Source organism: Spea bombifrons, chromosome 1 (assembly GCF_027358695.1).
Source record: "Spea bombifrons isolate aSpeBom1 chromosome 1, aSpeBom1.2.pri, whole genome shotgun sequence".
NCBI lineage: Eukaryota > Metazoa > Chordata > Amphibia > Anura > Pelobatidae > Spea > Spea bombifrons.
In genome coordinates this window covers 41,081,002-41,097,239 of record NC_071087.1, presented here as the reverse complement: position 1 = coordinate 41,097,239, position 16,238 = coordinate 41,081,002, and the positions used below count along the sequence as shown (strand labels likewise).

General features: G+C 42.7%; 1 protein-coding gene across 1 annotated transcript; it reads left to right on the top strand.

Annotated features, from left to right (window-relative positions):
- The first annotated feature begins 234 nt into the window (after window positions 1-234).
- Window positions 235-15,565, top strand: ABHD18 (abhydrolase domain containing 18). The gene is made up of 13 exons (XM_053461343.1): window positions 235-482; window positions 3,024-3,130; window positions 3,515-3,599; window positions 3,814-3,914; window positions 4,126-4,204; window positions 5,507-5,591; window positions 5,884-5,911; window positions 6,374-6,512; window positions 6,793-6,882; window positions 10,220-10,321; window positions 11,820-12,183; window positions 13,033-13,195; window positions 14,622-15,565. The coding sequence occupies exons 2-13, from the start codon at window positions 3,039-3,041 to the stop codon at window positions 14,671-14,673; spliced, it is 1,380 nt and encodes a 459-aa protein (XP_053317318.1). The 5' UTR covers window positions 235-482; window positions 3,024-3,038; the 3' UTR covers window positions 14,674-15,565.
- Window positions 15,566-16,238: the final 673 nt, after the last annotated feature.

The following is a 16,238-nucleotide window of genomic DNA, read 5'->3' as shown; positions in this document are numbered from 1 at the left end:
CACATTAAAGGATCAGTCATGTGTCTAGAATGTTTGTTGTTAACCCACTGAAGCACCCAACGCCATCTTTACTAAGGGCATCTATCCAATAGCACGCACCCAATGGCCTACTGCAAACGGAAATCTGACAGCCTCCCATCTAAAAGTGTATTACTGGGCGCAGATACACGCACCATAACCACGCCCACAAACTGGAAATTCAGGCATAACAACCATTCTCAAATATGGCGCTGTGAACCGTTGACCGTGTGTCATGTGACTTCCAGAGCCTTAACCCTTCCTTTCCCTAGTGTCCCAGACGGGCTCTGGCAAGGTGCAATTACGTTCGGGAGTGGAATACATGCGCCGCGTGACGTCATGTCTGGTGCCGCCCACACCACTCGTGCTCCCGTGTCAGTGTTACTCTGACTGACCGTAAACCGGCGCCATCCGCAGGGAGCCCCGCACATGCGTTCGGGCAGGGCCGCCCTTCAGGACGCTTGGTGAGTGAGGGGCGGGAGGTGAAGTCTCCCCCGTGTCCCTGGGATGATATTGTGTAGGAGTGCTCATGATGGGGTTTGGTGTAGTGCCGTGGGTGACATATTATGACTATTGTGGCTTGTGGTTTCAGCTCCTTGACGTCACTATCCAGCCTGAATGGCCAACGCCAGTGAGCTTCTTCTGCAAGCAGAGCTTGGCTCAGGGACATTAAATTATGCATTATACAGGGCCAGCTCGTCCCTTCTTGCTGGAGCACAGCTCTCTTGCAAACTCTCCCATTAGTGACTATATACTTAGTGTGCTTGTTGTTAGGGAGCGCTGCTATATCAAGTCCCTGTGTTAGTATATGCTGGCATTGAGGGAATGTCGCGCCCTCTCTCTGTGTGATGGCCGCTTTAAGGTGGATGTCATGTCGGACTTCAGGATGATTAGTAGCCTTTGAGCAGTAAGCGCAGAACCCAAGTAAACCTGTGTATGATTTCTGTGATAAAGATCAGCAGTTAGTGTGACGTTATGAATGATGCAGTCGGGGGTTATTTGTAAAAGAGACTTTTGGTGCCGTTCACCATCTGATTGGAGCATTCTGTTGGTTGCCATGGTGATAAGACTGTGTTGAAACATATCCACCAGCACGTCTCTTTAAGTAGCCCCTTATGTGTTTCAAAAGCCGAAGATCCTTTAACCCCGAATGAATGAGTACCCAGGTTGCAACCCGTGGTCAGGAAGCAGCTCGAACTGATCGAGTCTGATATGTGATCGGGCTCGGTTTGGCACCTTACACCTTATACTATGGCGGCAGCAGCAGCAGCAAGTAAAGCCGAGAGGCACCCCGGCCCCTGTCTTCCAATAACGAACGTAGACACCTTCCTTACTATGTCACGTAACGTCACATTGTGTCACCCTACTGCACCTCCGCCTGTTGACAATAAAGTAGGAAACTGCCCTTGTTTGGGTAGCAGACACTATTATATTTTGTATTTTTATACTTGCTAGGAATATTTTTTGCGTCACTAGCATTCCAGCCGTCGTCTCCGTTTACATATTTTACCAAATGCCAAAATAAAACGTGCAACATTGCTAGAATTACTTATTTCAACGTTTTGCCCCCTCTTGCTCATCTACAGTCAATTATTTTTAAAAGTTATCAGTATAATATAAGGGAATAAGTAATAAAGATTGTTTATTGAATCTTTATATGCTACCGTTCAAATATGTGGGGTCACTTAGTAATGACCTTGACCCAAATAACCCGTTAAATTACATGAAAAGGAACAGAAATACAGCACAGACAGTGTTAACATTGCAAATGGCTATTGTAGCTGGGGCTGATTTTTAATGGAATATCTTTATTGGCGTACAGAGAACCTTTATCACTCCCATCACTCCTACGTTGTGTTCGCTAATCCAGGTTTACTTTTGAAAAGCTAATTGCCAATTGCAGTTATTTTACGGCTAGAGATGTCCTTGTTTTCCATGAAAACAGCTAAGTGACCCCAAACCTTTGATTATTCCCTTTTACAATGTGGTGAATGCTGTGTTTGTCCTCTTCGCACCGGGTAGGGCCTGGTAAGTAGCGTAATGTATAAGCCATTGTGGACTGTGTCACAGAGCAAGAAGATAGTGTCTGCGCTCAGGGGGAGGAGACGGCAAAGTGGGTGAAGAGTCAGGTTGGAAATGCCCTGCGTGCTGGTTACAGATCGAATAGGTGAAATATCACGGCATGGCTTCCAAGCCGTTCTTTCTGTTATTTTTTTTACAAACTGCGGACGGAATAATGTATAATGGAATTCAATTTCCAAAGGGGCTTTAAAAAAACAAAAAAAAGAGCTGCTATTGTCTTATATAAAGCCCATAGTCTGTGAACTGGCGTTTCTCCCCCTCTTTCTCATCAGCACATTTCACAAATAATGCTATATACCAGGCTTTAGATCATGTGGGCTGAATGTATTGCATGCACCGTGCTGGTCTCTTCTAGTAATTCCTTATTGTTTGAATAAAGCTCACCTTGTTGTAAAAAAAAAAAAAAAAAAAAAAAAAAAAGCCTTTGAAATACCCTCTCGAAGTCACTTTGCTACATCCTAAATTTTACAATGTGTTAATTTGTTACCCAAACATGCGAGTTATAATAAGAGTAACTTATTAACAATCTACAACTGTGAAATGTGTTTGTCCCCCTGTTCTAGTAATTTACTTGATTTGTGTTTTTTTTTCTCTTCACTTTTGGTGGTGTTAATTGTCATGCGAGTTTGCCACTATCTGCCACAAAACAAAAAGCACAAACTGGTTACGTTTAATGAATACGTTTAGAAATGTGTAGGTTGACAGTTGCTATGTGATCTGCTGCTCCCCCCGTATGAAAAGTATTATTATATAGGACAATAGGGATTTTTGAATGCCAGCACAATGAAGGCATCTCACATTGGTTTGGAACGAGGATTAGTGGGATGTGAGAGCATAACCTCAAAATATGGGGAACAGAACCATTTTCTTATTCGTACATTCAGTACAATTTGCAGCCAAAAACATGGCTTCTCCTTTCACAGATGTGACATCTTCCAATGGGCTTGAGCAAGCTGGATGTTCTATACCGGCGGCTGCTCCTCACAAAGTTTTTCATCCGAGGATGGGGAAAGCCTGAGGACCTAAAAAGGTAGGTTACGCAATCCCTGATAGACTCCTACGTATCACGTATCATATATTTGTGTATTTCAAATGCATTACACTTAATTCACGTTTGCTGAAAGCCACCACGCTAACAATGCATTTGACGGTGTGGAGGGGGGGAAGCTTTACTGGTGCTGGGCCCTTGTAACCTGACTACACTACACTGGACTGTAATGTGTCAACTTTCCAGTAAACTCGCAGATTTTCAGATGCCTTCGTTGGGCAGGGTAGTGATCTGTGTATATTTTAAATATACTTGACTTAAGTCATAAAAATCCTAACTTAAAATACTTCCATACTTCAGTGATTGTGTAGTTACTCAGATCTTCCCTTCCCTTCCCTCCTTTTTTTTTTTCTTTTTTCTTTCTAGACTTTTTGAATTTCGGAAGGTTATTGGAAACAGAGAAAAATGTCAGCACCTTGTGCCAAAGGACTACCCTGTACATATTGACAAGGTATGCTTCCTCCGACAGCATCTGTATGTGTGTTTTGGTTTTTATATTTATATATTACATCATATAAATATGTTGTTGTGATGATGACCTACCACTTAAACTATTTAATGCCATCGTCTTCCTCTCATATACGTTTCCAGAAGCATCCTCACTAAAAATGTTGCCTTTGTACAATAATCCTAATTATTTCACTGAACCCATTCTTTTCTTCCAGATTGAAGAGCAAACGGACTGCAAGATCCTTGACGGGCACTTTACATCTCCACTGGTTCACCATGTAGCGGATGTCATGCCTTCGGAAACCGTTATAGCACGGTGAGACACAGCCTTACACAGACGTGGCGGCAATGGCATATAGCATTTTTCTCTCATAAATGTCCTTTCCCGTACTCGTATCGTTGTGCGCTTTCAGAGCCAATGAATGACTTACAGTTTATTGTTTCCCATGATTTATTTCCTTCTTTGCAGGATTACCCTACAACCCTTTTTCAGTTACCTTTTATGTACTTTTCCCCCCATTTGATAGATTCCAGTTTATAGTCCCTAAAGAATGGAAGAGCAAATACAGACCTGTCTGTATCCATCTGGCTGGCACAGGTGACCATGTGAGTGTGACGTGAAAGAATAGAAATTACTCAAAGGCATACATGTGTTTTTGCCAAAGCTTGACTTTGCTGATATGGTGCATGTGTTCATACGTGAAGGTTATATATAACATTTTGGAAAGTTTGATTGTTAGCTTGGGATAACTCTTCAGTATCTGGCATAGATAGTCCTACCAGAGAGGATTTATGCCCTCACTCAGAGGGGACTCAATACTCATTTATACGTTATGTTTACATTAGCTGGAAGCCGAGCAACATTCTTATTAAGCCAGTTAGTGCTTTGTAGGTCGTGGCAGTGTAGGTGCAAATGACTGCTATGACTTCCCCTACCGATTCAACAAATACAAGCCTAATCGGAACATGATTTTTAATGTTTGCCTTTACAGCATGTGCTATGATACACACACCAACATGGGCTTAAGTGTTCCTAGTACTTATGTCAGCAGGGATATTCACTGCGGGGGGCGGGGGGTAGAATTATTCTGGAACTACTGGCATGTTATCCCAATTATACGGCAGCCAAGAAGACACGCATGCAGGTGGCTATGCAGTTAAAATAGCTAAAAATATTATTTTGATTTAGCCAAGTCACTGGTACAAGGTGTGTGTATATATATATATATGTGTGTGTGTATATATATATATATATATATATATAATCACACACGCAGTAGACCTTATGTATACTTTAGGTGTAATATCTAATATTACACTGCAGTGTGAGGATTTAATTACTATTAAGAAGAATAAAAGATAGATATTAGTATTCTCTTCACTAAATGTACAGTTTGCCAGGGAGTTGTGGTTTCAGCTCTCGCTACGCTAATGATCGTGAAGGACAGGCCGGTTTCTCCAGCAAGAAGGGCTAAACTGGCCCTGCATAATTAAATGGGTAGGGTGGCTAAACAACTCTCACTCATTTAGCCATACATTATAAAGGACCAGCCGTGCTCTTTCTGCAGTGGAAGTTTATTAGGGAGCTCTGAATACAATGTGAGCCGCTGCACATGTCGTCCATGCATGCTCATTGCCAGTAAACATTGCAGTACCTGGCATATAGGTTGAGCGAAAGAGGGGCTTCACGTGTGCACACTGCTCAGAGAACCTGGGGGTACTTCACTGTACTTATGATAATGAAACGGAGAAGTACCTCCTTTTAAAGCATTTTCTGTTCCGTTATTGGGCATTGCTTGGCTCCATGTTATCAATGTTATATTTTATTTGTATAATCTCTTTGTGTACTGCTCATGTAGGTTTCCAAAGATTTGTGTTTTTAACCTGTCTCTTTCACCCCTCGATTAGTATTTCTGGCGGAGAAGAACGTTAATGGCACGTCCCATGCTCAAAGAGGCTGGTATGGCATCCCTCTTGTTGGAAAATCCGTATTATATCCTTTTCCGTTGTAAAAATCCTACCTACCGAGATAATAGAGATGCAATATATATAATATTAATCACATTTTAAGGAAATGTAAAGTCCTCTGGCAGACCAAAGATATGTATGATCAGGCCTTGCCACAAAACAACCATCGTGACCTTCATACAGGGATCCAATGCTGATTACAGAGCTCTCACTCCTGGCCGGGCTATTTTTATATTTGGGAAAAGAAATGTTATCGCTAAAAATAAGCATGCGTCTCTATATATATTTGCTTTCCTTAACTTCTCATTTTTTTTTACATGGCTATAGAAAACCGAAGGACCAACTGTAAGTGTGAAAATTTATTTGTTTTGCTTAGGGTATATGATGTTGGCTGTCTACTCTTTGTTAGTATGTTTGGGGAAATCGCACCTAAAGTATGGATTTTGTGAGCTGTAATGAAGAAATTCTGGGGTCGATGTGCTGGTGGGCTGACACATCAAAGCATGGGAGGACTCTTAATGAGGAGACCCCGGGGGGGAAAATACTCTTCTACATCCAGTGGCACTGAGACACTAAGATGGTGGTAGTCATGTAGTATTAAAAGGTATAAAGGCTGTCTTTAGTAAATGCATAGTTTTCTCAGAACTGGTGTTAAGTTTAGAGTTTATAATAACGTCACTACTGGCTATCTTTATGTTTAGGATACATTTGTGTGTTAAGTGTTGCCGCCCTCATGCTGTGTAAAGGAAAGCTGTAAATCTTCTGGTGTGGATATTTTGCCGATATTTTATTTTCCTGTTTGTAAAGGAGATCATCGTTAAAGAATGTATCTGACCTGTTTGTAATGGGAGCAGCGCTTGTGTTGGAATCTGCTGCCCTGTTACACTGGCTGGAGAGGGAAGGATATGGACCTCTGGGGATGACTGGCATTTCAATGGGAGGCCACGTAAGTCATAACACGTATTGACAGTCTTCTGGATTCCAGTTCATCTCAATATACTGTATTACATTAAATGTTTTATTTATCGGCATTAATACAAGAATGTATATTAAATTCAAATTTGAGTCGGTACATACAAAAGGGATATAGTGGCACTTACAGGCTACACTCACAAGACTGAGTTAATGTGCTGTTGCTGGTGTTCTAATCTCTTACACCAAGAGATATTTGAAAGCCCTGGTTTATTTCAGTTTTTAATCTACATTTAAACTGTCTTTTTGCTTAGATGGCTTCATTAGCAGTGACAAACTGGCCTAAGCCAATTCCATTGGTTCCTTGCCTTTCCTGGTCGACAGCCTCTGGAGTCTTCACAACGGTAATTGAACACACATTAGTACATGTAACTGTTCTGTTGAGTGCATGTCACCGTTTTGAGTATTGAGATATGTGTATGTGTGTATATGTGTAATATATAATTATACACACACACACACACACACACATATATATATATATATATATATATATATATATATATATATATATATATATATATATATATATATATATATATACCGTATTGGCTCGGATATAGGCCGCCCCCGTATATAGGCCGCACCCTAAAAGTTTGGTGCTTTTTTAAAGAAAAAGTTTTTTTTCTTTAAAAAAGCACCAAAAAAAACATGCTGCCACTCTGTATCCCCCCCCCGAGATACGCTGCCGCTGTCCTCCCTCCCCGCGATACGCTGCCGCTGTCCTCCCTCCCCGCGATACGCTGCCGCTGTCCTCCCTCCCCGAGATCCGCTGCCGCTGTCCTCCCTCACCGCGATCCGCTGCCGCTGTCCTCCCTCCCCGCGATCCGCTGCCGCTGTCCTCCCTCCCCGCGATCCGCTGCCGCTGTCCTCCCTCCCCGCGATCCGCTGCCGCTGTCCTCCCTCCCCGCGATACGCTGCCGCTGTCTTCCCTCCCCGCGATCCGCTGCAGCTGTCCTCCTCTGCCCCCCCCTCCTCGACTTACCGGAGCAGACTCCCGGGTGTCTTGCGGGGCCGGCGAGGGACATCTACGCAATACGCGTATGCAATTTCCGGTACCGGAAGTTGCATGCGCGTATTGCGTAAATGTCTCCCGCCGGCCCCGCAAGACACCCGGGAGTCTGCTCCGGTAAGTCGGGGGTGGGCAGAGGTAAAACGCTTAGATAACCTCCCGTGCCGGCACCCCCCCCGTGGGAAGTGCTGGCAGGGGAGGCTGTCTGAGCGTATCGGGGAGAAGGATGCAGGTCCCCTGCACCGCTGCGGGGGATCTGTATCTTAACCCCGCTGCCTGCCCGGCGCCCGGGACTGCATGTCCCGGGCGTCGGGCGCTAGAGCCCGAATATAGGCCGCACCCCCACTTTAAAGTCTTAAAGTGGGGGAAAAAAGTGCGGCCTATATTCGAGCCAATACGGTATATATATATATATATATATATTCATTATCAATTTTATCGATTAGTTGTTGCAGCCCTACAGTCCAGCAGCGCACATTAATACATGTCCTAAGTAAACATGAAAAAAACCCCACTAATTTTAATATCTATTCTAGAGCTGAAACAACTAATCGATAAAATCGATAATAATCGATTATGAAAATCGTTGGCAACGAATTTCATCATCGATTAATCGAATCTATTTTTATCGATTATAAAAAGAGGTTTTTTTCAGAGCAAATGCTCTGAAAAACTCCTCTCCTTATATAATCCGATCTCAAACAGAGATCGGATTATAACACCGGAATCCAGATCCCCCGCAACGCTGCAGGGGACCTGGATTCCCCTCACTGTCGGCCGGTCTCTCACTTCCGGCTCTCTCCCCCCTCCCATCTGCCTCCTCCCCCCTCCCATACACCGCTCTGCCTCTCTACCCGGCTCCATTGCTGACCGGCACTTTCCCTGCAGCTTCATAGAAGCCACAGTGTAAGTGAAGGGCAGTAATGGAGGCTGTCTGTGCGATGCAGACACTCACAGGCTGACAGAGAATCATCCTCTCTGTCAGCCGGTGGGGATCTGCATCGCACAGACAGCCTCCGTTATTCACCTTCACTTACACTGTGGCTTCTATGAAGCTGCAGGGAAAGTGCCGGTCAGCAACGAAGCCGGGTAGAGAGGCAGAGCGGTGTATGGGAGGGGGGAGGAGTCAGAGGGTGTATGGGAGCCACCCTCCCATACACCACTCTGGCTCCTCCCCCTCCCATACGCCACTCTGCCTCTCTACCCGGCTCCCTGATGTCTTTTGAACCCCGTTGCTGAGGAGGCAGAGTGGAGTATGGGAGGGGGGAGGAGGCAAAGTGATGTATGAGGGGGGAGGCAAAGTGATGTATGGGAGGGGGAGGAGGCAGAGTGGAGTATGGGAGGGGGAGGAGGCAGGGTGGAGTATGGGAGGGGGGGAGCCAAAATGAGGTATGGGAGGGGGAGGAGCCAGAGTGGTATGGGAGGGGAGGAGCCAAAGTGATGTATGAGAGGGGGAGGAGCCAAAGTGATGTATGGGAGGGGGAGGAGGCAGAGTGGAGTATGGGGGGGAGCCAAAATGAGGTATGGGAGGGGGAGGAGGCAGAGTGGTGTATGGGAGGGGGGAGGAGGCAAAGTGGTATATGGGAGGGGGAGGAGCCAGAGTGGTGTATGGGAGGGGGGAGGAGCCAAAGTGGTATATGGGAGGGGGAGGAGCCAAAGTGATGTATGAGAGGGGGAGGAGCCAGAGTGGTGTATGAGAGGGGGGAGGAGGCAAAGTGGTATATGGGAGGGGGAGGAGCCAAAGTGATGTATGAGAGGGGGGGAGCCAAAGTGATGTATGGGAGGGGGAGGAGCCAGAGTGGTGTATGGGAGGGGGAAGGAGACAAAGTGGTATATGGGAGGGGGAGGAGCCAAAGTGATGTATGGGGGGCAAAGTGATGTATGGGAGGGGGAGGAGCCAGAGTAGAGTATGGGAGGGGAAGGAGCCAGAGTGGTGTATGGGTGAGTTATAGTGATGTATGGGGGGTATTATGAATTTCAGGGTATATAGGGGGTATAAGGCATATCGATATTAGGCATATCAGTGGGGCATAAAATATATCTGGGGGTAAAAGGTATATCAGGGGGCTCAGTGGCATATAGGGGGTATAAGGCATATTGATATTAGGCATATCAGTGGGGCATAAAACATATCTGGGGATAAAAGGTATATCAGGGGGCTCAGTTACATATCTCTGGCATATAAGGAGTATCAGGGGGCACAGTGGAATCTGGCATATAAGAGGTATAAGGCATATATGGGGGCAGAGTGGCAAGCTGGGGGTCTGATGTGCATAACCGGGGGCAGTTTGGTAAATAAAAAAAATTAAACAAGGCTTTTTTCTCATAGTTTTTATTAAATATGAAAAATAGTTAACATATGAATTAATATTTACTAATAACTTTGTATTAAAACCTAGTTTGAGAAACACCGTGTTTGGGTTCTTGTAGCTTTTATTATTATGTCAGTAAAATAAGAAGGTGAAAAAAGAGAGGCCATTGCAATAAAGAGATGAAAGTGTAAATTGTACGTTTTTTATTACATTATCTTAAATTGAAAAAAATTGAATTTTTTTATCCGATTAATCGATTAATCGAAAAAATAATCGGCCAACTAATCGATTATTAAAATAATCGTTAGTTGCAGCCCTAATCTATTCCTACTGACTCATTCCTTGTTTATTTTATAGGGAGTTCTAAGTAAAGCTGTTAATTGGACAGAGCTGGAGAAACAGTATTCAACGCAGACAGTCTACGAGGAGGAACTTGTACATCTACTCGAGTACTGTGGGGTAAGTATATCCCATTATGCATAATGACCCAAGCACCGTCCTTTCAGAAGTGATTTGGCTTGGCAAATAACTTCTGTCTTATTTGTACCGTAATATGGTTTCTGTAAATCTTCTTGGGTGAATAAGAGTATAGTTTGTTCTGAACTTTAGTGAGTAAACCACCTAGATGTGGCATTTGAGTCAAGTAAAACCCATACAAGCCTGTGAAACCTTTATTGGGTATAGCGGCATGCCACAGTTCTAAATGATTGGAAAGAGGTTGGTCTACAAGAACGAGATTAGGAAGGCTGACGCTACAAGAAGGTGACTTGTATTTGTTACAAAACAAACCAAAATGTGACACTTGCATTTTGAATATGGGATGTACGGCGCTGTGCAGATGTTTTAGGCAGGAGGAGAAATGCTGTAAAGTAAGAATGATTTCCAAAATAGACATGTTAATAGTTTGCATTTGGTTAACCGCCTCTGCTGTGTCACTTTCTTCATGTAATCTCAGACTGAGATCAGGGTTCTATGGGGGCCATACCATCACTTCCAGGACACATAGTTCTTCTTTACGCTGAAGATAGTTCTTAGTGGCTTTGGCTGTATGTTTGGGGTCGTCATCATGCAGTAGAATACATTTGGGGTCAATAAGATACCTCCCTGATTTTACTGGATGATGGATAAGTATCTCCCTGTACTTCTCGATATTGTGGAGACCATTAACTCTGACCAAATCCCCAACTCCATTTGCAGAAATGCAGCCCAAACTTGCAAGGAAGTTCTACCACTCTTCACTGTTGCCTCCAAACACTCATGACTGCTCTCCAGCCTTCAGCGAACAAATTGCCTTCTGCTACAGCCAAGTGTTTCAAATTTTAATTAATCAGTCCAGCATCTGCTGCCATTTTTCTGCACCCCAGTTCCTGTGTGCGTGAACAGTTGAGTCGCTTGGCCTTCTTTCCACGGAGGTATGGCTTTTTGGCTGCAAGTCTTCCATGAAGACCACTTCTGACCAAACAATCGATGGGTTTACCATGGTCCCACGATTTTCTGCAAGTGCTTAGCTGATGGGCATCTTCAGATAAGAGAGTGTCTCTTATCTGTTTCCTTGGCCAACCGCTTCATTTATGGTCTATTCACTCACTTTGCATTTTGTTAAGATAACATTAATTAACATGTCTGTTTTGGAAAGCATTCTTACTTTACAGCGTTCCCACACCTATTTGCCACTTTTACACTGCACTGATGGTATAATTATTTTAAAGGAGCACCCCAGTGTCCCAGACAGCCTCTTGAACAAAGAATGTAAATTGAAGTACTTTAATATGGTGCCTCCTCTGTGATCCCACACTTCTCACCACTAGGATACTCAAAGCAGAAAGGGGCAAATGCATATGGGGGATTCTTTATAATTTATTCTAAAATTTAAGTTATGCTTAAAGGGAACATTACTGTTCATTCTCAATACGTTTCTAGTTCAAACAGTGTCTTCCCAACCTTTTTTTCTTTTTAGACAGATTCCTTTAAAATGGGACAGGATTTTGTGAAGAATTTCGCAGGAAGTGCTGACAGCCTGTCCCACCTAAAACTTGCTTCCAACATTTTCAGCCTTAATAGCACCAGAGATCCACTGCCTGTGCACTCCGTGCAGCCTTTCCAGGCCAACAACGATGGCGACAGGCTTTTGTTCCAGCAGGATTCTAAGGTGCCCTATGCAGAACGCACGCTGGCTGGTGGAAATGACAGCTCGGCAGGCGGAGTGGGCAAAAGAAACTTACAGAGAGAAGAGAACAGGAGAACCAAAGCGCTGCAAAGGGAGTCTCTTCTTTTCATGAAAGGGGTCATGGATGAATGTACACATGTTGCCAACTTCTCAGGTAAGCATCTACGTACGAATCTTCTATTCAAAATAGTCCTGTTTTTGGAAACTAATAAACATGAGCATGGAGAACACTATATGACGTATTAATTTTAATGTTCATTACATTTTTATTAAATATTAGTGCATGACCAAAAGTATGTGTACACCTGACAGTCACACCTATATGAGCTTGTTGGCCAACCTATTCCGAAATGATGGGCATTGATATGGACAACCCTCCTCCATCATAATAGCCTCCACTCTTCTAGAAAGGCTATCCTTAAGATTTTGGAGTGCGTCTGGAAATTTGTGCCTGTTCAGCCAAAAGAGGGCGTTTGATTATGGACACTAATGTTGGGCAAGAAGGCATGGCTTACGTTCCATTTAATCCCAAAGGTCTTAAATCTGGTTAAGGTCAGGACTCTGGCTGCTTGTGTTCGTGTCCACGTCTTTATGGACCTTGCTTTGTGCACAGGGGCAAAGACCAGCATTCCTTGCTGTTTTTCAATCCATGTGAGCTTGTGTGTAGATTATGGGGTTGTCAGGGGGCGATCCATTAAAAGAGTAACAAACTCCAGATACTATCTTGACTTTTATACTTTTTATATATCTCTGGAGACCCTTGCAAGATTACATTATTAGTATTTCATATAGTGCCATCATATTCCACAGCACTGTACAATGGATAAACAGGACAGAAACAACAGGTGTGGCGGGCAACGCTCATACGATTGCTCAAACAATTGTATGTTTCTTAATTCAGGTCATTGACGCTCATCAGTGCTGGTGAACCTAGACCAAAATGTCCTGTAAAAGCTCAGTCAGTTATATTAAACAGACTTCTATTTTCGCATTGCTTCTGTAGTTCCAGTTGATCCAAGTCTAATCATAGTTGTTCAAGCCAAAGAGGATGCCTATGTCCCACGGGTTGGGGTACGAAGCCTTCAAGAGATCTGGCCTGGGTGTGAGATTCGATATCTGGATGGAGGCCATGTCAGTGCCTACCTCTTCAAGCAAGGGCTCTTCAGGTATGTGCTTATTAACCATAACATCATTCTGCCACATAAATGCACACACACAAAGCCCTGTTTGTTAGGGACTGATGGCAGGAGATGCATGGAAAACATGAAGGAGATGGGATCTTGTGTGGAATGCCCCATGATGTCACTGCACTGCCTGCAAGGGTAGGTGGCACGTGACGTCCAAGTTAGTGTGGGCAAAGGCCTTTGTAGGGCCACAAACTTTTCAGTGTCCAGTCTAGGGCTATTAAAAGTACCTAAGTATGCAACTTGTAGAGTTTTTAATGCAGTTCTCTGTATTCCACAGAAAAGCAGAGATACATTTAAACATGAAATAGTGCCAGTAGTTTTGATATTTTAGATTTGGAACTGGATCATAAAATAACATGTATATAAAGATATTTCTGGGTGGAGGCCATCATTAAGCCCTTAAGGACAGAAGCAATTTCAGCATGTAGTGTTTCTTTTGAAATCATTTTATAATACATCACAATCTGTATTACAAATAAAACATGAATCAAGGAAAGAACTTTTTTTTTTGCAACATTACTTAGTTTAGGACCCATAAAAACTTTCTTATTTACTACTATTTATAGCAGAGTAGTGCAACATTGCTAATGATTCCAACAGGGGTCCCTTCAAATGACAATGAAATAAATATTTCATGTTGTTACCCAGCACTTCTGTCTCTCTCCAACTAATGATCGGAGTGAGGAGGAGGTATGACATTATAGCATAGTTTTTACAAATAATGCCTTCTGATCTGACACTTAATGAGCGGGATTTGCTGTAGAACAAATCATATGGGTGAAGCTAACAGGGACTGGCTGGAGATGGTCTGTAGCAGTACATGTTTTGTTACTTGACATGCGGACTTAAAGTATGTGACATACGTACACATTATCAGCAATGGATGTGTGTAATAGACCAAAAAAGCCTTTACCTGGCACAGACTATGCAGTATGTGGCAGTGAAGTTCTTCCAATGAAGTATGGCGGTACTATTCCTGCCACTGATTGACATCTTAAGCAACCAATTATTGGCAGGTAATTGCTCCCATTGAAATCAATGGGAAAGCTTTACATATGCTCCCTACATTCAGCAAAGCTAGCACTGGATTTGCCTGGAGGTGAGTACATCGTGTGCAGAGAGATTCGTTCTGCCAAATGCATCTCCTGAGGGTTGAGGAAGGCTGCAAGTGCATTTGGGAGGATGCATGCATTTGCAAAAACCGACTACACAAAAATGTAAAAGGACCATGCACACATCATATACGTTGCGTTTTATATTTTTATACTAACTTTTAGGGTGGATTTGGTTCATAGTATATAAAATGGGGGGGGGGCATTTCAGAAAACTAAACAGAAGTGTTGAGTATTTCATCGGGCTGGTCACGCTAATATTCACACTATTTTTTTCATTTTTTTTGTTTTAGGCAAGCAATCTATGATGCCTTCAGTCGTTTCCTTCAGAAGTATCCAATGTGATATTACCTGTTCAGAATAATTTCATTCCGTCCTCCACCTGGTCCATGTGCTCCACCTGGTCCATGTGAAGGATCTATGGAAAAGGTGCCCCCAGTAAACCGAAGTCTTCTATTTCCTCATTGAGGCATGCATGGGTTTTAGAAGGCATAAATGAAACAGATAGGAAAGAATACAAACTGACTTTCTTTAAACTTTGCACAACCACCCCTGCTCCGTAAAGTCTACACACCGTTGTGTGTTGGAATCAACCAGTACATTTTTTGACTCTGACACAATGGATTGTTGGACTACCTTTATCAAGTTTCAGTATTTACTTAAATCGTAAAGAATATAAAAGCTGGTGCCCTCAAACTTTGTAATCCAACATGTTTTTAGCATTTTTATAGCCTTTTTTTAATATAATCAACTAAAAATGAAGATATCAACAGTGTGTTCTTGTACCGCGTACGTGATTGATTGTACTTTAAATTATTTGAAACTGTTCTGCACTGGTGCCATCAGTGTCCGGGAAGTGCCTGAACATCACAGAATAAAATGTGAATATGATTTGTTGCCTTTAATTTTCATATTGTAGCACACGTCGGATTCTCTTAACATCCATTCTTGCTACATGAACCATTTGATAAGAGTTAACCTCAGCCTTCCAATGTAGACACTGTTCCCATATCTCTGCATGGGCAGATTCTAGCTACTTCATGATTGCAAAGACACAAAGCAAGGTAATGGATGAAATACTTGCTCTCTTTTTTTAGGATTTCTTTTCTTCTGCTACTCATGCTGTCATCTTGTTTGCAGTTCATGTTGAGCAGCCCTCAGGCGATTAAGTATTGAAATTGCTACTTTTTTTTATGTGACAATTTTACAGTTTTTAATAAAATTACATAAAATATTACTTTCTTAATCATTACCCTTTTTTTTTACTGCACTAATAACTTATCTGCTTTTAACTGTAACCAGTTTTTGAGTCAATGTTTTGGTTTTTTTCATAGCCATTGCACATTGTCAAAAATAAATAAAAGTAATGCGATTATGTAAAAGATGTAGAATTTGTAAGATTAATGTTCTATATATAAGAAAAAAAAGAGAAGACCAGACGGTCCTCATCAGCATTTTGTAGAACATTGTCATAGTGTTTTTGTAAAGGTCTTTCTCCACAACTAAATAAGTTTAGTGGGGCAAACTGGAAGATCAAATAATATTCTAAAGGTCCAGTCACTCTCCAATTTTTACATCGGGGACACACAAGTCATAAAATGCTGCCAAGGTGGTTTTGTTTGGAAGGTCTTCCAAAATGTTCTTTGTTTGAATGTTCATTGATAAAAACTATTATCGATATTTGAAACAACTGTAATAAAAACACTGATGTTGTAATCCACAGGGTAAATGACTCCTGCTGGGTCCCATTGCTGGTCATTTGCTTCTCCAGCAATGAAACCCTTTTGAGTTTTGAGTTTCTCCTCATACTCTTGGAGTCTCTGTATGAGGGCCTCATCAGTGACTGGCAGAGTCTCATTGTCTTTAGGGTGGTTGTAACCAATAAAACATACACCTTGAATATCCCAACA

Coding starts and splice junctions, on each gene's coding strand:
- ABHD18 (XM_053461343.1), top strand. CDS start 3,039: ATGGGCTTGAGCAAGCTGGATGTTCTATACCGGCGGCTGCTCCTCACA. Junction 4,205..5,506: donor TGGCTGGCACAGGTGACCAT/GTGAGTGTGACG, acceptor CCCCTCGATTAG/TATTTCTGGCGGAGAAGAAC. Junction 6,513..6,792: donor GCATTTCAATGGGAGGCCAC/GTAAGTCATAAC, acceptor CTTTTTGCTTAG/ATGGCTTCATTAGCAGTGAC.